Raw genomic sequence first — 27,998 nt, forward strand, 5'->3', positions numbered from 1 at the left:
ATAATGACACTGCAGAACCTGAGCCAACTCCGGTAAGGAGGAGGTCCACTCCCCTAATGGAAGTTTGATTCTCTTAATAGCTTGAGATTGCCTAGAATGATGGAAATCCTGGAAGAATCGCTTAGAAGCACAACCTTTATCTGTACGACTTGTTGGCGAGCTCGAGTCTGCCATTTCTCTATCGTGCCACAACAATTCCCGCGTAACCAATTTCCAATCCGCTACAAGACTCAAAGAAAAGGGGCATCCAAGTATTGTGGCTTCAAACTTACCAAAAACCACATTCCAATATGACGGCTGACAACGATCTAAGGCTGGTGTAGAAACTGCATCACAGCACAAAAACGCAAGCATTTGCATCCAAGGCTGCTTTTGCTCAACCAGCACCAACAATAAAGTTGGCTTTCTTGTTGTAACATGAGAACACAAATGCAGAATGTTCAAACCACCACAACGCTTTGGAGTACATAACTTATCCATCACGAGCAAACGCAGGACCTTTTGTTAGAGGAAGTAGACCAGAAGTGCTCTAGAATCCGAGACATGAAAGCCCGAAGACGACGGGGTGGCCAATGCAACATTGGTAGGAAAAATTGCATGTATGCCACCAAGATGGTGTAAGATTTGTCCTAGAGTACTAGAGCATGAGTCAAGGAGAGAAAAGGTGAAATTATCCCACACGCAGTGTTGCAAGGCTCTAGAGCTACTTAAAGCTCATTTCATGAATGAATAAACACAACTCTATTTTGCATTACATCTCCCTTGTTTATGGTGAGCTTGTGATGGCTTAGCGAACACTCAAGATCGTGTTTATGAGTCCAAGTTAATTTATCTTGGAACCTAATTCGATTGAATGGCAATCTAGCCAACACACACACTTGTGTGCACAATGTTTCTCTTTCATCCACCCTAACTAGCACGATCCCATTTTCATCAGATGGACTGCACTATTCTGAGTCTTACATATAGCGGCCAAGTAGACAATTTCCAATAGTGTAATTTAGACCTCAATTTATTCTCAACCCAATCTAATAATTTTGCATTATTAACTGACTAAGCCAGTGAATATCCAAGATGCCTCACAATTTGATCGGGCTTCACTATCTCACCTGGCCATAATACAGAGTGCCAATCCATTTCATGCAACGGTAACAATTTAGATTTTCGGAAATACACTTGCAGACTTGCATCCAATCCATAAACATATAGCGCTTCCATAATACATTGAATATCCTCAGGTCTACTTCTAGGCCAAAACATGGAGTCGTCCGCATACGCTTGCACCACAAAATGATCACAAGACGATAGTTCCAATCCATGTAAATTGTCACGTGACACATCCAACCCTATGTGTACGTGGACAAGCTACAATACGACAAGGGTTCCGTCAATCCAGTCAGTTTAGATTAGAAGTGATCTGGCACTTCTGTGAGTCTATTCGTAGACCGTGCATGCCCAGTCACTTAGTGTAGATGCATATCCTCTAGTTGCACAGCATGATCATAAGCATTCCCATCAGAATCCATCAGAATCCTTCAAGGGAATTTTCCAGTGCATTTAGCCTATTTTACCTATTTTTGACATTTTTCACTTATTATTTTTAAGTGACTTTTGTTGGAAAGTAGGTAGGGCAAATTGAGTAAGTTTGTATATAAGCAAACCTAGGCTAGCACTAAATGGCAGAAGAGGCAACAAGAGCCAAGCTCAGCAGGCAACTTCTCAAGCAAGACCTTGGCGGTTCTCCCCTCCAAGCAAGACTCAGCATTAGTGTTTTCTTCATCAGCATCCCCTAGCGTTTTCTCAACAAGGCATCATCGCCAAGCAAGTCCCAGCCTTGGCGTTTTTGCAACAGGTAGTCACCGCCGGCAAAGCTGCAACACATCAGCGTTTTCAGCCCTTGCCATCGCCATCCACAACCCCATGACTAGCGTTTTTGATCCCAGCAAGATTCAACCCCTAAGGAGTAGCAGATTCACCCCGGAAAGACCATCAGTTTTAGCCTTTAAGAACCTCAGTTTTCAACCCTAAAACCTGCAGATTTTCAGCGACAAGACCTACAAAATCAGCCCCAAAACCAGCGTTTTGGACTGTAGCAGATTTCAGCCCATAGCGTTTTTGGACAGCAGATAAAAGATTGCAGATTTCAGCCCTTATGTCGGTCTCGCCATCCCGGTCGTCATCGCCGACATAGCCAATACTTGCATCAGTCTCATGCATACAATTTGTGCAATCATAAGTAGACCACTCTCGCCGACGAGAGTGGGGCCTTCGGAGGAGGGTTTTACGTCTCTGATGTAGTATCTCTCTTCTCTCTCTATCTCTCAGTCTCATGCACTTTCACGCACAGTGTCCATTCACTTTGTTTGTGATCATTGCACTCTCTCAATAAGAACGGAAGGCTCTCCCTTCCATAAGAACAAAAGGAGCCTAGCACAGTTCGGAGCACTCATCTTGAGCAAAGCGCAAACATTCATTCCGCTGCACCTAACATTGGTACCAGAGCTTTGGTAGTGTTCTGTATCACTCAAGGAAAGAACCACGAGAATCACAAGAATTTTTATTTTTGTTTGCTTGTTGCGGTCGCACGAACCCAAGTTCGCTTGGGCGTGTCGATTCCTAATCGTGTTTTTGAAGAGTGACAGGAATCCCAAGAAAGAAGGGCTTGTCCAGCCTCCCCTTGTGTCTCTTTTCACTCTTCGAGAGTGGACCGTGCACTTAGCGGCCGGCCAATCGACGTGAGGTGGAAAAAAGCAACCTTGGTGTGAGCGCAAGACCGCTAAGGGGTGCGCCCGCGGAAAGGAGTAGAACTCGAGTGAAGAGAAGATCTTTCTCAAACACGGTTTGCAAGCGAAAGAAAACCTCAAGACCCTCAAGAACCTCAAGAACCTCAAGACCCTCAAGAACCCAAGAACCAAAACCCCCAAGAACCCAAGTTCCTCGTGAACTTAAGAACCCAAGACCACAAGAACCCACAAGAATCCACGACTTCAGGATGGTCATCACTCGAAGCGGAATGGATACTTCGCTTGGAGGTGATGAGCATGAGAGAGGCGAAGAAGAATTTTCCCCACCGGGAGGTTTTTCCGACCCTCCCCCTTTCCCATCTACGCCAAGGATTGCACTAACTCCTATGAGGAGTTGGACCAGATGTTTATGGAAAGGAAGTTAGAACGCGAAGCAAGACATGCAGAAAGAATGGCAGAAATGGAACGCAAACAAGTAGAAAGACAAGCAGAAATGGAACACAAACACCAAGAAAGAATGGCAGCAACCAAAGCAAGACAAGAACAGAGCGACCAACAAATGCAAGAGTTCTTGCGACTCTTTTCTCAAGTGCCGGCACAGATGCAAGAGATTCAGGAGACGGAGACTCTTTCAGTCTCTTCTTCTCCACAGCATGATACACAAGATTTGCATGATGATAAGCATTGATATTTTGAATGATAATGATTTGCATGATGATTTGGATGACAATGACAAGCATGATGATTTGCATGATCAAGATGTGATTTCTCACGAGCATAATGATTTGCATGATCAAGTTGTGATTTCTCACAAGCATGATGAGTTGCATGAAGATGATGTGATTGTTCACAAGGATGATGTGTTAGTGGATGCTTTTTCTAGCGAACCTAACCTCGTTGTAGATTCGATCCATCACGAACAACCGATCTTGGCTTTCGAGTCGACGTCCAAAGAATCCCCACAAAACGATTCGATCATTCAGGAAGAACCGATCTTGGCTCTCAAGCCTAGGTCCAAAGAACCCTCACAGGAAGTATTGTGTGTTCACATGATTGATACACACGCATTGTTCAAATGTTTCATTCGTGATCGTTTCCTGTAATTTAGTCAGCGTCTTTATGTGATCCCTTTTCCTAGTCATGACATATTGTACGTTGAGCACGTTTCACTCATGGATGAGCACGAATGTATGCGGATTGTTCATGAAAAGCTGAAAAGTATGCATTCAAGGAAGCCACATTCCATGTCTCTTCCTTGGCATGACACATTTGTAGAAAGAGCACATGACAGTATGAGCACCAAGCATGGGCATTTCCGTTGTGAATTGCCACAGTTGATTGATTTAGATCAGAAACACAACATTTGATCTCATTGTTTCTGTGTGTGTGGTGAACGGGTTAGCACTCCGTCTATTTGTTTGTCTACATTGCATGCACAGTCTTTGAGAAATACAAGATTTTTCCCATTCACTTTACATGGAATAGGTATGTTCATGGTTTTGTGTTGGAAATGGTTTCAAGAATTTTCCGCCATGGAGATTCTTGAAGAAGAAAGAACCATGACACTCAACGAAGTGGAAGCATTGAAGGAGCCACACAAGACTTTGTGTCGCTTTCGGCGCGGCCCACAGAAGCAAGCTTTGCACACCTTTATGAAGTTCAAGTATCGCACGACCCACACATCAGAGTGGGCCGGCGAAGAGTCCCTTCCAGAATTCCGGATGCTATTGGCGATCTCCCTCGACGCCATACAGTTCGGTACCCGTACCTCACTTTGAAAAGGAGGGGATGTCACGTGACACATCCAACCCTATGTGTCCATGGACAAGCTACAATGCGACAAGGGTTCCGTCAGTCCAGTCAGTCTAGATTAGAAGTGATCTGGCACTTTTGTGAGTCTATTCGTAGACCATGCATGCCCAATCACTTAGTGTAGATGCATATCCTCTGGTTGCACACAGCATGATCATAAGCATTCCCATCAGAATCCATCAGAATCCATCAGAATCCTTCAAGGGAATTTTCCAGTGCATTTAGCCTATTTTACCTATTTTTGACTTATTATTTTTAAGTGACTTTTGTTGGGAAGTAGGTAGGGCAAATTGAGTAAGTTTGTATATAAGCAAACCTAGGCTAGCACTAAATGGCAGAAGAGGCAACAGGAGCCAAGCTCAACAGGCAACTTCTCAAGCAAGACCTTGGCGGTTCTCCCCTCCAAGCAAGACGCAGCATTAGTGTTTTCTTCATCAGCATCCCCTAGCGTTTTCTCAACAAGGCATCATCGCCAAGCAAGTCCCAGCCCTGGCATTTTTGCAATAGGTAGTCACCGCCGGCAAAGCTGCAACACATTAGCGTTTTCAGCCCTTGCCATCGCCATCCACAGCCCCATGACTAGCATTTTTTATCCCAGTCAGATTCAGCCTCTAAGGAGTAGCACATTCAACCCGGAAAGACCATCAGTTTCAGCCTTTAAGAACCTCAGTTTTCTGTCACAAAGTGATGACGTGGCTACGAACAGCAGAAACCCTAATTTCTGTCAAAAACCCTAAAATTCCTGAAAACCCTAATTTTTGCCAAAAACCCTAATTTCCGGAAATCGCGAAGACTATTATAAATTTTTATTTAAAAAAAAAAAAAGGGAAAATGATGAGCGACGCAAATTTTGCTTTTTCTCTACAATATGAGAAAGAGAGAGAGAATGCTTTTGCTTTCAAGTTTTGACTCTCTGTGAGAGAGAGAGCAATTGCTTTTGATTTGAAGCTTTGGGGCTCTGCTTTTGGGCATCCCTTGTAACCTTTAAATTAGTGGTGAGGGCCTCACTTCTCAGAGCATCTGGACGCAGAGTGTGAGAGTGAAACCCTAACCTCTCTCTTGTACTTTGATGATTGATTAATACAAAAAGAAATACCGAAAGGGGCGCCAGTCTTTGGGGCCAATATCTCTAGGCACGGAACTCCGCCGGGCCAGTGTACATCTATTGTGATCTGTGACTTGTTTTGAAGTGGTTATTTGGTGCTGTCGCGGTTGATTCTTGACTTGGAGTGTCCAAGTCTATTACAGTGGTATCAAAGCACGGCCGATTTCTCTTCTACGGGAAATCCGATCCCCGAAAAAAAAAAATCCGCGGCACCTATGGCTTCAGGCAATGATCAGTCGACTCCCTCTGCATCTGGAGATGCAGGCAGGGATCACAACGAAGATTCCGGCACAGAGTATGGCCCGCCTAGGCCTACTCAGGCGGAGCAGCAAGAAATGGAGCGTCGTCAATTGACTGGCGATGCAACAAAGATGATGCTCAATTTTGCCAAGGACCCGAAGATGGCAAAATATATGACCCAGACCTCTTTGGAAGAGATACACATGGAGCGGCAAAGAACCACAACACCACTCTTGAAACCCGCTCTCAAGAAACCTTCTGCCTCCAAGAAATATACGGAGAAGGAACTGGAGAACGTGGTTGATGCACACATTGCTCAGCTTTTTGACGTGCAAAAGAAAGGCAAAAAGCACGGCAAAAAGCAGAAGAAAAGCACTGACTTTCCAGGTTATTTCGGTCGTCAGTCGACTTTTGACAAGGCAAAGAAACAGAAGAAGCGTGTTCGATTTGAAGGAGTACCCAGTTCTTCCTCTTCTTCTTCTTCTGACAGTTCTTCTAGCTCTTCAGACTCGAGCCAAGAAGACAGAAAAAGCAAAAAGCGAAGCAAGAAACAAAGCTTCGGAAAGGGCAAGAAAAAGGCAAAGAAGGCTACATCTCGCCCACAGACTGACACTTCTACAAAGGACTCGTCTACGGACAGCTCAGATTCCGATGACGGAAAGTTTTATGCGAACAAGAAGAATTTTTACAAAGCCAACCAGTATGACTTTCTCGAAGATAAAAGCTAGAAAGTCCGAGAGTTTAAGGAAGGTGGCCACTCGATCAAGTTTGATACTTTTTCAGGATACTCAAATGCTTCGAAGGCTTTGTCTTTCATACAGCAGTTTGACATCGCTTTCGCGGGAGGACGCTATTCAGAGCACTCCAAGATTCGGAGAGCTGTCTCTTATTTGAAGGGGAATGCTCGCACTTGGTGGTCCACGCTTCTATTCAGCAAGACTGTGCCAGTTACATGGCTGAAATTCAAGAGGCTTTTTATTTCTTCTTAGTTGACTCAAGAGTTTGAGCGAGATATACGAGCTGCTTGGAACCATCTCCAGATGACCAAGAGCGATACAGTGAATTCTTACTGTGAAAGATTCTGGAACTCTTTTCTACCCGCCTCTTCATTCAAGAAGATCTCGTTCAGAGAACACGTTGAGCGGTTTACCTTGGGTCTACCTACAGAGATCCGAGATCACTACTTGGTACAGAAGTCAGCTTCTATTCAGGAGTTGATGAGTCATGCGAACCGGGGCTTTGCCATTCACTCTGGCAGTCTGACCTACCCCACAGATGAGGCCATGACACAACGAGCCGAACAGACTTCTGGGAATGAAAGTAGAAAGAAAAAGAGCAACCCAGAGAAAAATGATGCACGACCCAAGCTTACTCCCGAGGAGAGAGCTCGCTTCATCAGAGAGGGAAAGTGCTTTGGATGCGGGGAACAGAGACATATCTCCGCGAAGTGCCCCAATAAGGCACAGAAAGAACAGAATGATAAAGACAATGACAGGTCTGAGAGTTCGAGAGCAGCTGAGGAATGTGGCAGAAAAGGCAGATAGAAAAGTAGAACTGGTACCACATGGCGTGGGACTTGCACCGAATCAAATGAATGAAAGTACAAACTTTGCCGCTTTTGGGGCAAAGTGAAGGATCAGGAAGCTCTTTTGAAGGAGCCAAGGCCAACTTCTTTTCACTTGGAATTGGCGGCTCGATTTGGAATTACGCCTGACAGACTGACGCCACACGCGGAGGTAGTTCGACTGGCACCCGGATGGGATGTTGCCATTACACCGAGCATTGGCAAACTTCGTTTGCAATGACAGGGGTGTTCAGGGCACGCGAGTGACGTTCTACTCAGGATCTCTTGGTACCACAAGAACTACGCCGTGGTTGACTACCGGGCCGAGAAAGCGACTTTGATAAATGAAGGGCTTAGAGATTGTACTTGATGAACTTCAGTTTCTTACTCATTCTTTTGGGAGAGAACTGAACGCTAGATAAAGGTTGAATATGTTTTGACCTGATCAAAAGAACGACAAGATTTTTCTCCACACTCATGCCGATTGCTTTTCAGAGGGCCTAAAGATAAAACCATTGATCTGATACCTGGAAGCAGGCCACCGAATCGGCCACCTTATCGTGTGAGCCGAGTACAGAATGAAAAGATTATGAACCCAGTGAGAGACCTCTTGAAAAAGGGTCTTGCCCAGCCTAGTACTTCACCGTATTGCTCTCCAGTGTTGTTGGTTTTGAAGAAAGACGGATCTTGGAGAATGTGCATCGATTATAGCACTCTCAACGAAATCACCATCAAGAACAGATTTCCGATTCCTAGGATCGATGATATACTCGACAAGTTACAGGGATCCTCGTGCTTTAGCAAGATTGACTAGAAGAGTGGATATCATCAGATCAGGATAGCGCCAGGAGATGTCTACAAGACAGCTTTTCGGACGACTTTTGGGTTATTTGAGTTTTTGCTGATGCCTTTTGGCTTAACCAATGCTGTTGCGACATTTAACCGGATGATGGACAGGATTTTTCGAGAGTACAGGCTATTTGTTGGCACTTTCTTTGACGACATCATTGTTTTCTCCAAGAATGAGGCAGAACACAGAGATCATCTGCTTCACGTCTTTCAGGCATTACGAGATCACAAGTTAGTGATTAATGCAAAGAAAAGTGAATTTTTCCTACCAGAGATACACTTTTTGGGACACATTGTGTCAGTAGCAAGACTGCAAATGGATCCGGCCAAGATAGGGACTATCCGTGATTGAGGCTATTTCCGCGATACATCATAGGAGCTTCGAGGATATGGTCGATCAGTATGCCACAGATACAGATTTTGCAGATATTTTCACACGGCTACGGGATGGGGAGACAGTAGTTGGATACTCCCTTCGGGAAGGCTACTTGATGAAAAAGACTATGTTGTGCGTTACACAGCCATTGAGGGAGAAGGTTATGACTGAATGCCACTGTCCACCTTTTACGGGTTACCACGGCATTGCTACCACCATGAAAGGGGTAGAGAGATATTTCTTTTGGCCGAGACTCCAGAAAGATGTGGAAGAGTTTGTGCGCAGTTGCTTGGTATGCCAGAAGGTCAAGTTTGACAGGCATAAAGCACAGGGATTGTTACAGCCTTTACCCATACCCACCCGCCCCTAGGAAAGCATAGCGATGGATTTCATTTTTTATCTCCCGAGAACATAGAGTGGTCACGATGGTATCTGGACTGTTATTGACAGATTGGGCAAACAGGCTCATTTCATTCCAGTGAAGAAAATAGTCAAGCCGGATCACTTAGCGAGACTGTTTGTGGCCCAGATTTTCAGATTACATGGCATGCCTGAGACAATTGTCTCCGACAGAGACCCCAGATTTACGAGTTTGTTTTGGAAGGCAATTTGGGAGAACATTGGCACGCGGTTGCAGTTCTCGTCATCGTTCCACTTGCAGACTAACAGGCAATCTGAGATTGCCAATTCAGTGGTTTTAGATTTATTGAAGTCTTGTATCTCGAATCAGAAGACTCAATGGGAAAAGAACTTACCTTTGGTGGAATTTGCCTACAATAACACGATACACTCTTCAACGGGGAAGACGCCATGTGAGATTGTTAAAAGTGTTGCGAAGGTTCCATCCTTCCTGAGCACGAAAGATTAGATATTTGAAGCGGATGAATATTCGCGAGATTTGGATACGGCTTTTGCCAAGGTTCGCGAGACTTTGCCAGAGTCTCAAGAACGACAGAAAAAGGCAACGGATCACCGTCGTCGCGAATTGAAATTGAAGGAGGATGATTGGGTGCTCTTACTTTTGAGAAGGCACGCCTACGAAAGAAAAAGGGAAAGGAGAGGCTTTTTCCAAAGCTTAGTATGCGATACTACGGACCTTTCCAGATCACTGACAAGATAAATGATGTCTCCTTCCGATTGAAACTACCATATACTTGGAGGATTCATAATGCATTGCATGTGAGTCTCTTGAACCCTGTTAAGGGTGATGTGCCTGATGATGGGGAGCCTGATGAGCAACCCCAAGTGGAAGAAAACGAGGAGATCCTTGTTCCTGAACAGATTTTGGCACATAACGATACGAAGAAAGGTAAAGTCCGAAGGCGGTTCTTGGTTAAATTCAAGAACTTTCTTGCATTTGATGCGAAGTGGATGAAGGAGGAGGACCTAGCAGATACTCCTCGGATTGTGAAACTTTACCTCGATGCTTTGGTTTAGCATAGTCTACTCCAAACAAAACCCAGAATTCAGCTTGGCCAGAGATCTGGTGCAGTGGGATGCACAAGAGCGGAGTTACTCCACTCCTTTGTCAACAGATGCCTCGATTTTGATACTAAAGTCACTGATGTCTCTTTGAGCTTCAGGGATACTGAGAGCTGACAGTATTCCGCTAGATGACTTTATGAAATGGAATTCCTGATAATGATACTGATTTGTTCTTGACTTCTTGTGAGTGCAGGAACTGATGACTGCAGCATTTCGGTCTGATTGATCTCGAATAGACATGGCTGCAATAGGGGTTAGTCAATCGGACATCGTTGAGGTCCCGATTGGACTTAGATGTCATTGCTAGCTACATTGCCGATAAATCATGGTCTAAGATCCAAATGAATGTTGAATGTCATGTGATGTCCTGTGATGTCTTGTGATGTGACTGTCGATTTTGTACATGTGCTAGATGTGTGTTCCTAGTACGTAGGTACTAACAGTCAGTGTCTGCTAAGACGGTTTATGGCTTTTGTCGGTTTTGCAGGCGTAATCGCGGTCGATTACAATGCTTTCAAGAGGGGGGTATGTCACAAAGTGATGACGTGGCTACAGACAGCAAAAACCCTAATTTCTGCCAGAAACCCTAAAATTCCTGCAAACCCTAATTTTTGCCAAAAACCCTAATTGCAGAAATCACGGAGGCTATTAAAAAAAAAAATTTGGGAAAATGATGAGCGACGCAAATTTTGCTTTTTCTCTACAATATGAGAAAATGAGAGAGAATGCTTTTGCTTTCAAGTTTTGACTCTCTGTGAGAGAGAGAGAGAGCAATTGCTTTTGATTTGAAGCTTTTGGCGCTCTGCTTTTGGGCATCCCTTGTAACCTTTGAATTAGTGGCCTCACTTCTCACAGAGCATCTGGACGCAGAGTCTGAGAGTGAAACCCTAACCGCTCTCTTGTACTTTGATGATTGATTAATACAAAAAGAAATACCGAAAGGGGCGCCAATCTTTGGGGCCAATATCTCTAGGCACGGAACTCCGTCGGGCCAGTGTACATCTATTGTGATCTGTGACTTGTTTTGAAGTGGTTATTTGGTGTTGTCGCGGTTGATTCTTGACTTGGAGTGTCCAAGTCGGTTACATTTTCAGCCCTAAAACCTGCAGATTTTCAGCGACAAAGACCTACAGAATCAGCCCCAAAACCAGCGTTTTGGACTGTAGCAAATTTCAGCCCATAGCGTTTTTGGACAGCAGATAAAAGATTGCAGATTTCAGCCCTTAGGTCGGTCTCGCCATCCCAGTCGTCATCGCCGACATAGCCTAGACTTGCATCAATCTCATGCATACAGTTTGTGCAATCATAAGTAGACCACTCTCACCGACGAGAGTGGGGCCTTCAGAGGAGGGTTTTACAACTTCTCTGGTGTCGTATCTCTCTTCTCTCTCTATCTCTCAGTCTCATGCGCTTTCACGCACAGTGTCCATTCACTTTGTGATCATTGCACTCTCTCATTAAGAACGGAAGGCTCTCCCTTCCATAAGAACAAAAGGAACCATGAGCACAGTTTGGAGCACTCATCTTGAGCAAAGCGCAAACATGCATTCCGTTGCACCTAACACAAATAGGCAAATGCCATTAAGAAGTCCAGATACAACAACAAAGGATGAGTAGCAATAGCATACAGCATAGCACTCAAAGGGCATCCTTGCCTGACCGATCTACCAAGATCTCATAACCGAGTCAACTCACCATCAAGAATTCCAGCAAATTGACTATGCTCATAAAGAAAATAGACCACCCAACACATTCTGGACCCAAAGCCCAAAGCCGTCATGATATGAGCAATGAAGTCCCAATGAACAGTGTCAAATGCTTTCTCTATATCAACCTGCATGATAAGTACATCTTGTTCAGTATATTTTGCATACTAAGTTCCCATGAAGACATTAGCGATATTGTCCATGATTTGTCGGCGAGGAATGAATCCATACTAGGCCGGATGTATGCCAGAAAACAAATGATCGTTAATGTGAGCAGCTATCATTTTCGACAACAATTTGTAAATGACCGCCATAAGTGTGATCAGACGCCAATGTGAGAAGTATTCACATAATATTTGTGTTAGGTGCAGCAGAATGATTGTTTGCGCTTTGCTCAAGATGAGTGCTCCGAACTGTGCTCAAGGTTCCTTTTAGTTCTTATGGAAGGGAGACCCTTCCGTTCTTAATGGAAAGTGCTATGATCACAAACAAAGTGAAGGGACACTCTGCGTGCAAGTGTATGAGATTGAGAGATAGAGAGAGAAGAGAGATACGACACCAGAGACGTCGTAAAACCCTCCTCCGAAGGCCCCACTCTCGTCGGCGAGAGTGGTCTACTTATGATTGCACAAAATGGTACAATGACGATGCAATGGACTGATGCAGCTTAGGACTATGCCGGGGACGACGACGGGGATGACGACGACGACTTTAGGGCTGAAATCTGCCGCCTTCTAACTGCTGTCCATAAAAACACTATGGCTGAAAATCTGGGACTGATTTCGGTGGCTGAAAATGACTGTTTTGGCTGCGTTTTTGAGGCTGAAAAACGCTGGTTTGTCTACTGTCTTAAGGCTGAAAAAAAACGCTGAATATCTGCAGGTCTATGGCTGCGTTTTGCTGCTGCACTTGTGGCTGAAAAATGTTGTGTTTCTGCAGCTTTGAGGGCGATCCGAAACGCTAGGAACTGCAGCTTGAGGGCGATCTTGGAAACGCTAGGATGTAGGAGATCGGGGTGGTCAAGCAATGCTGAAAACGCCAAGTGAGGGGAGGTGTTTGGCGATGAAGAAAAACACTGGGCTGAAGTGGGGAAGTGGCTCGCCAAGGGGAGCTTGGAGAGGTCTTGCTGAGAGAGAAGAGGTACCTGCTGCCTGAGGGCCTGTTGTGCTCCTTGCTCATCTGCCCAAGAGTGCTAGTCTAGGGTTGCTTATATATTAACTTAGCAAAATTGCCCTACCTACTTTTGTTGGAAAGTCACTTAAAAATAATAAGTGAAAAATGTCAAAAATAGGGAAAATAGGCTAAATGCACTAGAAAAGTCCCCTGATTGATTCTAATGGGTTCTGATGGGAATACCGATGAGCATGTTGTGTGCAACCAGAGGATATGCATCTACACTAAGTGACTGGGCATGCACGGTCTACGAATAGACTCACAAAAAGTGCCAGATCACTTCTAATCTAGACTTGACTGGACTGACTGAACCCTGATCATGCTGTAGCTTGTCCACGGACACATAGGGTTGGATGTGTCACGTGACATCCCCTCCTTTTCAACGTGAGGTACTGGTACCGAACTGTATGGCGTCAAGGAAGATCGCCAATAGCATCCGGAATCCTAGAAGAGACTCTTCGCCGGCCCACTCCAATGTGTGGGTCGTGCGGTACTTGAACTTCATAAAGGTCTGCAACGCTTGCTTCTTTGGGCCGCGCCGAAAGCGACACAAAGGCTTTTGTGGCTCCTTCCTTGCTTCAACTTCGTCTAGAGTCATGCTTCCTTCTTCTTCAAGAATCTCCATGGCTGAAAATTCCTGAATCCATTTCCAACACAAAACCATGAACATACCCATTCCATGTAAAGTGAGTGGAAAAAATCTCGTCTTCCTCAAAGACTGTGCATGCAATGTAGATGAACAATTAGACGGAGTGCTAAACCGTTCACCACATACACCCAAACAATGAGATCAAATCGTATCATTCTTTTGATCTAACGCAATCAACTGTGGCAAAACACAATGGAAATGCCCACGCTTGGTGCTCATACTTTCATGTGCTCATTTGGAAACTGTATCATGCCAAGGAAGAGACATGGAATGTGACTTCCTTACATACATACTTTTCAGCTTTTCATGAAAAATCCGCATACATTCGTGCTCATCCATGAGAGAAACGTGCTCAACATACAATATGTCATGCCTAGGAAAAGGGATCACATAACGATGCTGACTAAAATACAGGAAACGATCACAAATGAAACATTCGAACAATGCGTACATATCAATCATGCGAACACATAATACTTCCTGTGAGGGTTCTTTGGACCTAGGCTCGAGAGCCAAGATCGATCCTTCGTGATTGATCGAATCTACAACGAGGTTAGCTTCGCTAGAAAAAGCATCCACTAACACATCATCCTTGTGAACAATCACCTCATCTTCATGCAACTCATCATGCTTGTGAGAAATCACATCTTGATCATGCAAATCATCATGCTTGTGAGAAATCACATCTTGATCATGCAAATCATCATGCTTGTCATTGTCATCCAATTCATCATGCTTCTCATAATCATGCAATTCCTGTGTGTCATGCTTTGGAGAAGAAGAGACTGAGAGAGTCTGCTTCTCCTGAATCCTTTCAATCTTGTCCTGCATATTAGCAATGAGAGATGGAGAATGAACAATGTCCTCTCCATGAATGACAATGGGAGAATCACTTTTGGCATGGAGAGTTGAGGTATTAGTCTCAGAATCAATGAGAGGGTTATTATCACGAAACCAACGAATGCCCAAAATCATATCACATCCTGAGAGAGGAGAAACAACAAATCTTCTAGTGAAGGCAGCTTGTTGAGTTGCAAACAACACATCAAGGCACTCCTCCGTGATGAGAGCATCCATACCAGGAAGAAAGCCAGAGACCTCCATAAGAGATCTCGGACTAACTTCAGGCGGGCTCTCTCAACAAGAGAGGGACTGATCACATCATGCATACTACCTGGGTCAAACAATATGACAAAACGCTGCCCCGACGTACGACCATAACATTTAATGAGAAAATCATCAATGGAAGGGTCATGAGAAACTTGGGGCACACTCGTGTTATCATTAATTGCATTGACAGAGGAAGTGGATTCTGTGGATACTTTAGATTCATTCGATTCAAGCTTAGGACATGTTGTTTTTATGTGACCCTTAATGTGACAATGATAACAACGACCTTCCTTAGAATAAGTGCTTTGCTCTTCCGACGTGATGTATCCTCCTATAATTCTTTGTGCTACCTTTTCATCTGGAGTAAGCTTAGGTTTAGCAATTGTGTTAGCCTTACCCTTAGATTCATTGGAAGAATTCTTTTCTGAGAGACTGTTGGAAGATTGGTTAGAAGAGTTGCCATTCTTACCGTTCTTACCGTTCGGAGGGTTCTGAGAAGTTTGTGAGGTGCTTGTGGAAGTCTTGTTCTCCTTAGGCTTTCCCCTTTGCTCTACTTGAGTTGGAGAATACGTAGGTAGAGCTGCAATACATTTGGTGATTCTAACAGTTCACTCTCTTCTATCCACTTTGCATCCATAGGTGGATAGTTCTTCAGCTTCACCAAATATCGCCTTGTAACCTTGCCTTTGACTTTTCTTTCCTTGTGTGCCATGATCTGTTCTGGGACCAAAATTTCATCGAGCTCTTCAACTTCCGGCTGCTCTTCAATTGGCATATCCTCGACACATCACCAATAAATAGTCTGAGAAGACTCACGTGAAAAGCATTGTGAATCTTCCAGTTCTCAGGCAATTTCCACCTATAACTGACGTCACTGATCTTCTCTACAACTTGAAAAGGCCCATAGTAACGCATACTAAGCTTTGTAAAGAGACTTTCTTTACCTTTTCGCTTCTTTAGGCGTGCCTTTTCAAACCACAACAGTACCCAATCACCAAGTGAAAACAACAATTCACAACGGTGCTGAAATTTGCGTTTTCCGGGCTGCAATTGCAAACTTCGGTGGAGATAAGCAGCTTTCGTTTGCTTTGCCTGAGTCGTTTCAAGGACATGCTTTATCTTCTGGTACATTTCATCCATATTCTGAACATATTGATCTGCCTGAAAGGTCTTTTGCTTGGTATGCAAAATGGGAGGAACTTTCACATGACCTTCGACAATTTCAAAAGGTGCTTTTCCTGTTGAAGAATGCACTGTATTATTGTACGCATACTCAACCAACGACAAATACTGCTCCCACTTCGCCTTGTACTTTGACACATAGCACTTAAGCAGACCTAAGACAGTAGAATTTGCCTCTTCTGACTGGCCATCTGTCTACGGATGAAACGATGATGAGAACTTTAGCGTAGTGCCCATATTCTCAAATATGCCTCTCCAAACTTGTCATTCGTGGGTCACGGTCACTGACAATCGACTGTGGCATACCATGGCACTTAAATATATTGTACATAAAGAGACGTGCCATCTGATCTGGTTTTATCTTCTTCCTGACAGGAATGAAATGAGCTTGCTTGTTGAATCTGCAAATAATGGTCCAAATTCCATCATTCCTTGTCTGTGTTCTTGGAAGATCAAAGATAAAATCCATAGCTATGCTTTCCCAAGGTTTATCTAGTGTCACAAGACGGGCACCACGTGCTGATAGAAAAGAATAGACTGAACAGACTTTAAGCACTTCAATAACAACTGAACTAAAAGAGAGAGAGACGCGCGACACGGAGTGGCGGAATTCCATCCCAGAGAGTATTGGCCCCAAACCTTGGCGCCCCTTTTGGTATTTCTTTATATTGCATCAACATAGTACAAGCCAGTACTCACCTTCGCCAAGAAGCATGCGAGAGAATGAGCCCCAACCTCATATTTAAAGGCCCTTGGCCTAAAAAGCAATTACAGCGAAAAGCCTTCAAAACTCAAAAGCTTCTGGTCCAAAAGCAAAGCCAAAAAGCTGTCAACGTAAATCACGGAAATCCGTACAGCCTGCCACGTCATCAGCCAACGCAAAAAGAGGAAATCTCCCTGCTACCCTTAGGGTTAGGGTTAGGGTTAGGGTTAGGGTTTTTGCAGTTTTAGGGTTTTTGGCAACAAAATTAGGGTTTGCAAGTTTTAGGGTTAGGGTTTCCTGAATTAGGGTTTGCAAGTTTTAGGGTTAGCGTTTTTGGCAAAAATTAGGGTTAGGGTTTTTGCTCTTGAGCAACCACGTCATCACTTTGTGACAGTTTAGGCATCTCGGTCACATCTGTAAGTTGGCTCCATTCTTTAGGCTTTGACACGTCAGCAATTTGTTACATCTCCCCTTCTTGAAAGAGAGTAATCGTCCGCGATTACAGCATATCTGCAAAACAACTCAAGTTAGCTCAAAAATTTCCGAGGAACAATCAGTTTGCTCTTTTGATCAAGGAGTTAGCTTCTCCTTTCGTCCAGATCGGAACTCTTGATATTCTAGCGTAGTAAAATTAGCCATCACACCCAGACCGTACTCATCTTCCACGGGTATCTTGATGCACTAAAATTACATACCCAGGCCATCTCATCCAATTAGGAATATTCAGTAGTTGGAACATCACAATGCAACACAAATGCTTACATATGCATGCTACAAGACATAGAAACATAAAGCCGCCGATGAACACTCCTCCCGCATAACCTAACAAGGTCCGAGCCGGGAGATATTCAACGACTCCCTCATCACTCCTCCCGCATAACCTAAAAGGGTCCGGGCCGGGAGATATTCAACGACTCCCTCATCACTCCTCCCGCATAACCTAAAAAGGTCCCGGCCGGGAGATATAGAGGCCTTTTACAACCAAACGTCCCCCAAACCGCAGCCTGCGTCGTTTGGAGGTGCTAAGAGTAACCACTGCTCAGACTTCTTAATACTCCTCCCACATAACCATCCAGGTCCGGGCCAGGAGTCACAACAACAATACTCCCCCTGTAAATAACCACAAGGGTCCGGGCCATGAGTTTTAAAAAAAACAACACTTTTCAATCATTCAATACTCCCTCCGCAAATAACCACAAGGGTCCGGGCCATGAGTATGAACAAGCATTCTCAAACATCTTTTCTCACTACTCCACCCGGGAGTAAAATCACCAATCATTGAAACCAGTATTAAAACTAGAGTCAAACAATTCAAATCGGCACCAAGACAGGTTCAAAACAGAGATCATCCATTTCAAACAAATTCCAAACAAGATCACCAAACAAGATCAAACAGAACTCAAACTTAAAAAGCAATCTCGACATCAGCCGAGGTCGAAAAGTCGATTGACTTTCCATCTTGAAACCTGCACCAAAAATTAGGGTTAGGTTCCTTCCATGAGGTCATAGCGGAGCACAGCATGGTCCATCAGCTCTTGGACAGACAGTGTTTCTTTGGCGGCGATGGTAGTCCCAAGAGATAGCAATCATACCAAACCTCCAAGGTCATCTGCTCGTGAACAGACATCTACTGAGAGATGTCGAGAAATTTCAAGTTATAATCTGCTAGGGTTTCCATAACAAGCATTTCAGGATACCCCACTCTGCCAAAAGTTGCACTCCAAAGGAAGATGTTAGAAACCATATAACTTTGGGCAAAATTTTTCTTAAAAGCTTTCCAAGTACTTGGAGTATGCTCCTTGGTAGCTGTAGACATCAACATCTGCATGGCACTGCTTTTGAGAAAAACAGTGACTCGAAACAAATATCGGATCCTTCTTTGCAAGTGATCTTAATAGCTTATGCCATGTAAGACATGAGCGGTGAAGACGGGAGCGCGCCCGATGCGTGATGAAGTAAGGGTGGGAGTGGCTAATAAGTCCGGGTTGGAGGGCGAAGATACCTCAAATAAAATTCCGAAAGCTTTGTCTGCTCTTTTGTAGGACCGGTATGCTTTCAGAATGCTCTGATACCACTGTCACAAGACGGGCACCACGTGCCAATAGAAAAGAACAGATTGAACAGACTTTTATCACTTCAACAACAACTGAACTGAAAGAGAGAGAGAGAGAGAGAGAGAGAGAGAGACGCGACACGGAGTGGCGGAATTCCACCCAGAGAGTATTGGCCCCAAACCTTGGCGCCCCTTTCGGTATTTCTTTATATTGCATCAACATAGTACAAGCCGGTACTCCAGACTCTGCACCTTCGCCAAGAAGCATGCCAGAGAATGAGCCCTAACCTCATATTTAAAGGCCCTTGGCCTAAAAAGCAATTACAGTGAAAAGCCTTCAAAACTCAAAAGCTTCTGGTCCAAAAGCAAAGCCAAAAAGCTGCCAGCGTAAATCACGAAAACCCGTACAACTTGCCACATCATCAGCTAGCGCAAAACGTGGAAATCTCCTTGCTGCCCTTAGGGTTAGGGTTAGGGTTAGGGTTAGGGTTAGAGTTAGGGTTATGCAGTTTTAGGATTTCTGGCAATAGAATTAGGGTTTACAAGTTTTAGGGTTAGGGTTTCTAGAATTAGGATTTGCAGGTTTTAAGGTTAGGATTTTTGGCAAAAATTAGGGTTAGGGTTTCTGCTCTCGGGCAACCACGTCATTACTTTGTGACAGTTTAGGCCCCTCAACCACATCTGTAAGTTGGCTCCATTCTTTAGGCTTTGACAAGTCAACAGTTTGTTACATCTGGAATCGGCAATGGCTGTAACAGCCCTGGTGCCTTTTGCCTGTCAAACTTGACCTTTTGGCAAATCACACATGCTCGCACAAAGGCATCCACATCTCTCCTCAAGGTAGGCCAATAAAAGAATGTCTCAACCGCTTTCACTGTAGCATCTATACCACGATGCACTGCATACGGTGGGACCTGACTCTCTACCATGACCTTATGTCGCAATGGCATAGTGACACAGAGTCTGCCATGCATCATCATAAAACCATCTCTGAGGAGGTAGTGCTCATGACATTGTCCTTCCTATAACTGTTCGAATATCCTTGCAAAATCTTCGTCACTCGCATATACTGTTCCTTCATGTCATCAAGCTCATGATGATAAGGAATTGACACAGCGGAAATTTGTGGCTTTCTTGATAACGCATCAGCCATTTCTTCTTGCCTTCCACATGCACAATCTGGAAGTGAAACATGGAAAGAATGTTTGCCCATCGCATATGCTTTTCCGATAGCTTTTATTTACTGTGTCAGAAAGTATCACAAGGTCTGATCCGTTTGGACAACAAAATCAGCACCTAGCAGGTAGTTTCCAACTTAAGAGCGCATGAATCACAACCAGTAATTCTTTTTCATAGACCTGCATGGTCATCTCTGGCCCTCATAGGCTACTACCCAGCCATCTTGCATTAGCACTGTACCAATGCTACTACCACAAGCATCACATTGGACCATAAATGACTTTCTGAGATCTGGCAAAACAATGACTGGATCTGAAGTCGTCTTTTCCTTTAAGAGATTAAAAGTTGAAATCTCTTTTTGGGTCCATCTGAAAGTGACCTCTTTCTTTTGCAAAGCATGTAAAGGTGAAGCAATCTCTGCAAAGTTGCTAATGAATCTTCTGTGGTAAGAACATAGCCCTAAGAATCCACGAATATCGTGCACAGTCCTTAAAGCTGGCCATGTCTTGATTGCTTCCACCTTCGTAGGATCCATTCGGACAACATCCTTTGACACAATGTGTCCGAGAAAGTGGATTTCTTCCAAGAAGAACTCGCTTTTCTTGCCATTGATGAGCAATCTATTCCTGCACAACTCCTCGAACACAATGGTCAAGTGATGCCTATGCTCCTCTTCATTCTTCAAGTAGACTATCATGTCATCAAAGAATGTGCCAACAAAGTTCTAATATGGACGGAAGATCCTATCCATCATCCTATTGAACGTAGCAGGAGCATTTGTACGACCAAATGGCATCACTAAGAACTCGTAGAGACCAAATGTCGTTCTAAACGCAGTCTTATGCACATCCTCAGGCCTAATTCGAATCTGATGGTACCCACTTTTAAGGTTGACCCTGCTGAAAAACACTGCACCCTCTAGGCGGTCAAGAATATCATCAATCCTTGGAATAGGAAACCTATTCTTGATGGTATTCTTATTTAACGCACGGTAGTCAATACACATGCACCACGAACCATCCTTTTTCTGTACTAAGAGCACTAGAGAACAATAGGGTGACGAGCTAGGCTGAATCAGCCCTTTCTCTAAGAGCTCCTCCACTTGGCTCATAATCTCTTTCCGCTACGCTTCACTAACCCTATACGGTGGCCTATTTGGTGGGCTACAACCTGGCACCAAAGCAATCGCATGATCCTCGGGCCCCTCCGGTGGTAGTTGAGACACTAATGAATCAGAAAAACAGCCAATAAACTTTTGCAAAAATGCTAACCTGTCTTTATCTAACACACATAAATTTGACTGGCAATTGTCTGAAACATCACGTGCAAAAACCAAGTACGCAGAAAGATGATTCTTTATTACAGAAGTGATAGCAGAAGCAGATACAATAGGGACTGACTCTCCTTTTAGCTTTACATCCAAGTTGTGAGTTTTGCCCCTATGCTCTACAGTAATCTTTTTGTTGTAGGCATCCAAGACTCCATGCACTTGAAACATCCACGAGATCCCCAACAAGGCATCACATCCTTCTAGCGGCATGATGTAGAACTCTTCTGTGTCCACATACGATGTCACATGACACATCCAACCCTATGTGTCCGTGGACAAGCTACAGCATGATCAGGGTTCAGTTCAATCAAGTCAGTCTAGAGTAGGAAGTGATCTGGCACTTTTGTGAGTCTGTTCGCAGACCGTGCATGTCCAGACACTTAATTAGATGCATATCCTCTGGTTGCACATAGCATGACCATCAGATTCCAGTCAGAACCCATCAAGAGCATTTTTACAGTAAATAGACCTATTTTCCCTATTTTTGACATTTTTCACATATTATTTTTAAGTGACTTTTGTTGGAAAGTAGGTAGGGCAATTTTGCTAAGTTTGTATAAATAGAAACCTAGCGCTAGCGCTTTCTGGCAGAAGAGGCAGCAAGAACCAGTGCGTTCAACAGGCAACTTCTCAGCAAGACACCCCACATCAACAAGGCTAGCGTTTTTGCATCTGCAAGGACCTAGCGTTTTCATCCACAGGCAGCCTGGCGTTTTGTGCACAGCCGATCAGCCCCGGCAGCAACAAGACCCATCAAGAAGCGTAGCGTTTTGCATTTGCAGGACAAACGGCAGCAGCACAACCATTTTCAGCCCTAGCGTTTTTGCATCAACATAGCGTTTTGCAGTTTCACCGCGACGGAACACCAAGAAGCATCAGTGTTTTCAGTTTTCAGCCTTTAGACACAACAGAACAACCCCCGAACCTCGCAGATCTCACCTTCCCGCAGTAGATCCTCGCCACACGGTCAGATTCCGCAAGGTTTGCAGATTCAGCCCGGAAAACGCAGATTTCAGCATCTGCGTTTTCAACGCGTCGTCGTTGCATCGTCGTCATCGACACCATCACCGACATAGAGTCAGAATTCAGCAAATAAAGATTTGCAGATTTCAGCCATTAGCGTTTTCAGATTTCAGCCAGTCTCGTCGTCGTCCTCATCGTCTCCAAGCATTGTAGAGATTTGTGCAATCATAAGTAGACCGCTCTCGCCATAGAGAGTGGGGCCTTCGGAGGAGGGTTTTACGTCTCTGGTGTCGTATTCTCTTCTCTATCTCTTAGTCTCATGCACTTCCATTCATAGTGTCCATTCACTTTGTTTGTGTCCATTGCACTCTCTCATTAAGAACGGAAGGCTCTCCCTTCCATAAGTAAAAGGAACCCTTGAGCACAATTCGGAGCACTCATCTTGAGCAAAGTTCAACAATCACTACCGCTGCACCTTACATTGGTATCAAAGCTTTGGCAGTCTTCTGTATCACTCAAGGAAAGAACCACAAGAACCACATAATTTTTTTTTGCTTGTTGAGGTCGCACGAACCCAAGTTCGCTTAGGCGTGTCGATTCCTAATCGTGTTTTTGAAGAGTGACAAAAAACCCAAGGAAGGACTTGTCCAGCCTCCCCTTGTGCCTCTTTTCACTCATTGAGAGCGGACCGTGCACTTAGCGGCCAGCCAATCGACGTGAGGTGGGAAAAAGCAACCTTGGTGTGAGCGCAAGGCCACCAAAGGGTGCGCCCGCGGAAAAGAGCAGAACTCGAGTGAAGAGAAGATCCTTCTCAAACACAGATTGCAAGCGAAATTTATATCCACACTGAGCATCATGAGTAAAAATATAACCCCGCTCCGAAGAGTGAGTACTAACCCGCAGATCCAAAGCACATGTGTTATTGACCATAGCATCCCAAGAAGAACGTTCAGAGTTCAACATTTGCGAGTGGCCAATCGTATTGTCTGTGTTTGCAAGCACATTATTGAAATCCCCACACCAAAAAGGGGTATTTGACCAAATCTTGCCAAAGATGAGTTCTTTGTGCCGAGGCAGTATAAACATAAATACCAACAAATTCCACTTCCCTTGCACGAGACATTGAACAACCATCCAACGCCCCGCCGAGTCATTATGGGCCAACTGCAATTCATGACACACCATCATTAAAACACCCGAAAAAGAGCCAGTAACATCATAAGAAATCCAGAATCCCGTGTAATACGATGATTGACCAACAAAGTTATGTTGATTATGCTCTTGTAATACCACTATATCTGCCTTGTTTGTACGTACATAATGCCAGATTAGCTTCCACTAGTCGTGGTTGCACAATCCGCGCACATTGTACGTAAAACATCTAAGAGGAGAATGCACCTGTATAGTTTTTACAAGAGAATCACGAGGCACAATCATCAAGTAGAATTGCCCATAGGCACATCCGCCTCCATGTTAGCAATCAATAAAGCGGATTCCATATACGTTTCTTGCGGGGATTTTGATGCATCGGCAGCGACACAAATGTCGACCCAAGTAGAGCATCTTTATATGAGTGAACCACTCTATCCCATGCTTCAACTAGCGACTTACGACCATAAGATGCAGATGCAAAAGTTCCACCACCTCTCCCATCCACAGCAGATACATAATTTCTTGAGACAGGCGAAACACGAGGTTTTGCAGCCTTCTTTGGAGTTTGCCAACCGTCAGTGGACTTTCCCATTTTGGCTTTAGCTTTGATATCAGCCTTTGTAGCAGGCTGCACATTAGCCGAGTCTTTACCTCATTTGACCTACATACTTCCATTAGGATCCCTCGTCTTTGGCTCACAGATGAAGAGGAGGGAGAGGCAACATGAGTTCCAACAGTAGGAGCTGCAAAGGTGGCAATTTAAACAAAGACTCTTCGCATTCAGACTGCATATAGCCAAATTTGCCACAGCTAAAACATGCACCTGCAAACTTCCCCATTTAAGTTTAAACGGCCTTTTGCCTACCATTGGATCACGAGAGTCAACTATAATTCCAGACGGCGTCGGCTTATCCGTATCCCACAACACGCAAAATCTATTGGAATTAGTATCCAAGTTTGGAGGGCATATCACTTTGCCCAACTAAGCAGCCAGAAGAGGCAAGAAATGCTTCCAAGTCCGTGGAAATCCAACTATTTCAACCCAAATTGGGCACCTATGTCGTATTAAACTCTGACAATCTCTAGTGAGCACCCATGGCAATACATGTGTCATTTGCATGTTGAAAAACAAAGGCGACATTTCCAACAAACGCGAACGAACGTCCATGTCTGCCAATAACACCTCATAAAACCCACAGGCGCCAAAATACACCCCTCAGGCTGCTTCTCTTTTCAACAAGAAATCAACCCATTGACCTACATCTTGTGCCAAGGGCATCTTGCCACGGAAAAACAAAATAACCGCATTCAACGCATAATGTGCAACCGGATCCATAAGCTGTTGAACCAGAATAACCGCTTCAGTAGCAGGTTGCTGGCTTTCCCAGGCATTCCGAGCATCTACAAAATCCTCCGACATACATGTTTGCACAAATCAACCTGTTTCCTACACTTATATACAGCTTCTTCTGCCATGACCAACTAGTACTGCACTTTCTATAGACGAAGGACTTCTTCAAATAGAGAGCACTAGCTTGAAACAACTCACTTAGTTTTTTGTTTTATCAGAGTTTCCTGTACAAAACACAAAGCTGTACATGAACGAGCTTCTGCTCTGCAGAAATTGGCACAAAAGGGTGCACCACGAGTGCTCGCTCTTCTGAGACCCAATTCACTGCAGCGGCAAGTCGCTGCAGGGCTGACCAAAAACCTCTGCGCAGACTGAATCCCTGCACGCTGACAACACACACGCACACGCACGCGCGCGCACACACACTCACTCTAGCTGCCGCACTCAATCTGCAGCAGGAGCACGAGAAGCAGCAGGGCAGACGAAGGCGAATCTGCAATTTGCTCAGAGCCCCCCAGAGAAAGAAGGCTCGGCAGAGGAGCTCGCTGGCGACAGAAAGCTCGCGCAGAGAATCTTCACGCAACCAGAGCAGCAAACACTCCACACACACACACACACATACACGAGCATACATCAATACAAAAACCTGAATACTGAGTTTCTACGACATCCCCACTAACATTGTCATGCCCAGAATGATTTTAAGTTCCTAAACTGAGAGTGAGCTAATTTTATAATAACATTGTCTTATTTTCTCATGATCAAAGGACAACTATCACTTTCAAGAACAGACTAGCATGGTCTAGCTCTCCTCAGGCTTAACCAAACATTCCAAATCGCCAATGAATGGGCAAATCTTGCATTATTCACACATACATAACATTCCAAATTAATTCTAGATTGTGGGATGTGCACACACTGGTAAACCCAAGGTCAAATGTAACACTTTTATTCAGAAATCTTGCTAAAACGAATTCTTTAAAATTAAGTTCTAACCAACCTGTGCTGCAATAACACGAGCTACAGATTTTTTACTAGTTTCTTGTAATTCTCCAGCAAGTAAAACCTCGTCAAGAATATAGTATGCCTACAAAAAGATTGAAGCTTCAGATAAAGAAGGAGAAGACAAAGAACACATGTATAAATGTATACGAGCAGTGTGTACATAAAACGTCTCTCACCTTGTGGAAATTGAAAATCAGGTCCAATTCACAAACCTACATAAAACAAAAAGCGCCTCTTTAGTAGTCAACTCTCTTTTATCAAACTAAACCCAATGCTCAAAGAAACTCAGGTGTAATTGCGTGACGGATCTGGAGATGGGAATACTAATGTGAGAAAATAAGCACCAACATTGCCAAAGTATCGATCAAGGATCTCGACAAAGTGATGAATGATTTCAAGGCATTCCAACTCATTATCCTCTGGATCGATGCACATGCAGAAATAAAGGCTGGCATACCTGCAAAAATAGACACCTCCAATTAATTACGTGCAGCTTTGAATTTTGAGAGATGGAAAATTTTATTCAACGACACATTACAATTTCTGTGCTGAAGTGAGCTAAATAGTTACCGACCTAGATACTTTTGTAGCTAAAAATGATTCCAAAATAAACCTCAATGACAATGAACAAGACCTTCTCAAGGCACATCTCTTTCTTTTTTAAGAGAAGTTGATGCATGTTTTGGCAAGGGACAATTTAACTCCTATGTTTTTAACACATTGAAGTGCGCTACAAATCTTGATAAAATCCTCGTTTTTGTCAATGGTCCAAAGCTTTAAAATCTGACAAGTATGCTCAAATTAGCACGGCTCATTACACACTTTGCAAATCCAATAGAGATGACACCAAAGATACATGCTACAAATCCAGACTACGCACATTAATAATCCTAGGCTACAAGTTGACATTGCCAAATGCCCCAAAAAGTGCAATGACACCCGACCACGCCTATAATTTATGCAAGAGGCTCATGCGGGGGTCCTAACGGAATATTCTAAACACAAATCCTCTAAGCAGGCTCACAACAGTGCAAGACTAAGATCCCTTAAGACTTCCTTGGTCTACAATGTCCACATGGCACACGAGTGTGCATGTGACATGCCTCCAGCTTAAAGTGAGCCTGAAGCTGCTCGCTCCCATGGATGGTCGGTAGCCACTTCAATTGTTTCTGAGATCCATGCTTCTTGCATCCCTACTTATCTTCATGCCACAAACATTCGTCCATGGTGACTCGTCTTCATCATACTACCAAAGATGCCCGATTAGAGGTGGACATCCACTCCTACCTTCAATCCACTTCGTGAGGGGGCAAATCAAAAAAGAGGTGCACGCAAAGAGAATGAATGATTAAACCCCCATCATGTAACTCATCTCACTGGCAACTAGGTTCTTGATATCCAAAGACAGAGAATTAGGAATGAACTTGCCGATTGAGCTTCCTCAAGGACACCTACAGCTTGTGCCTCATGTCACAAGACGGTGTGACATGAGGCACCACGTGCCGATAGAAAAGAACATACTAAACAAACTTTTAGCACTTCAATAGCAACTGAAACTGAAAGAGAGAGAGCACACGCGACATGGAGTGGCGGAATTCCACCCCAGAGAGTATTGGCCCCAAAACGTTGGCACCCTTTCGATATTTCTTTATATTGCTTCAACCGTGTACAATGCCGGTACTCCAATCCCTACACCTTCACACTGAAGCATGCCAGAGATTGAGCCCTTTGCACTTATTTAAAGGCCCTTGGCTTTGAAAAGCAGTTTACATGAAAAGCTTGAAACTCAAAAGCAACTGGCTCAAAAGCAGATGCCCAAAAGCTAAAATCCGTACAACTCTGCCACATCAACAGCCAATGCAAAATCCGGGATTCCGTACTTCTTTGCCACGTCATCAACTAGTTACGCGTGTGTGAGGGCCTTTATGTCCTTTGGGCCCCATCGAACGGGGTCCCAAAAGTTGGTGACACTTCTTCTTCTTTAAAAATAGGCCACTCGGTAAGACTTTGTAAGTCGGTAAAACTTCTCCTGCTGCTTCAGATTCTTCACTTAGGGTTTAGGCCCCCCGGCCGGAATCTGAAGGTTGGCTCCATTCTTCAGTGACTTGACATGTCAGCAGTTTGTGACATCCCCCTTTCTTGAAAGAAAGTAATCGCCGTGATTACAGCATATCTGCAAAACAACTCAAGTTAGCTCAAAAATATTTGAGGGACATTCGGAGGGACAATCAGTTTCTCAATCCAAATCGGAGCTCGTGATTTCCTGA

At 44.1% G+C, this 27,998-nt stretch overlaps 1 protein-coding gene across 1 annotated transcript in view; it reads right to left on the reverse strand.

The window, feature by feature from the left end:
- The window catches only part of LOC147436286 (AP-1 complex subunit sigma-1), a 57,816-nt gene that overhangs the window by 16,411 nt on the left and 13,407 nt on the right, over positions 1–27,998 (reverse strand). Inside the window, exons 4-6 of the mRNA XM_086488130.1 lie at positions 26,080–26,188; positions 25,908–25,943; positions 25,727–25,813 (exon numbers count right to left, since the gene is read on the reverse strand). Of these exons, the coding sequence (XP_086344256.1) occupies positions 25,727–25,813; positions 25,908–25,943; positions 26,080–26,188 (232 nt within the window). The remainder of the gene's footprint in view (positions 1–25,726; positions 25,814–25,907; positions 25,944–26,079; positions 26,189–27,998) is intronic.

The sequence above is a fragment of the Adiantum capillus-veneris genome, chromosome 18, assembly GCF_014529385.1.
Source record: "Adiantum capillus-veneris isolate H3 chromosome 18, ASM1452938v2, whole genome shotgun sequence".
NCBI lineage: Eukaryota > Viridiplantae > Streptophyta > Polypodiopsida > Polypodiales > Pteridaceae > Adiantum > Adiantum capillus-veneris.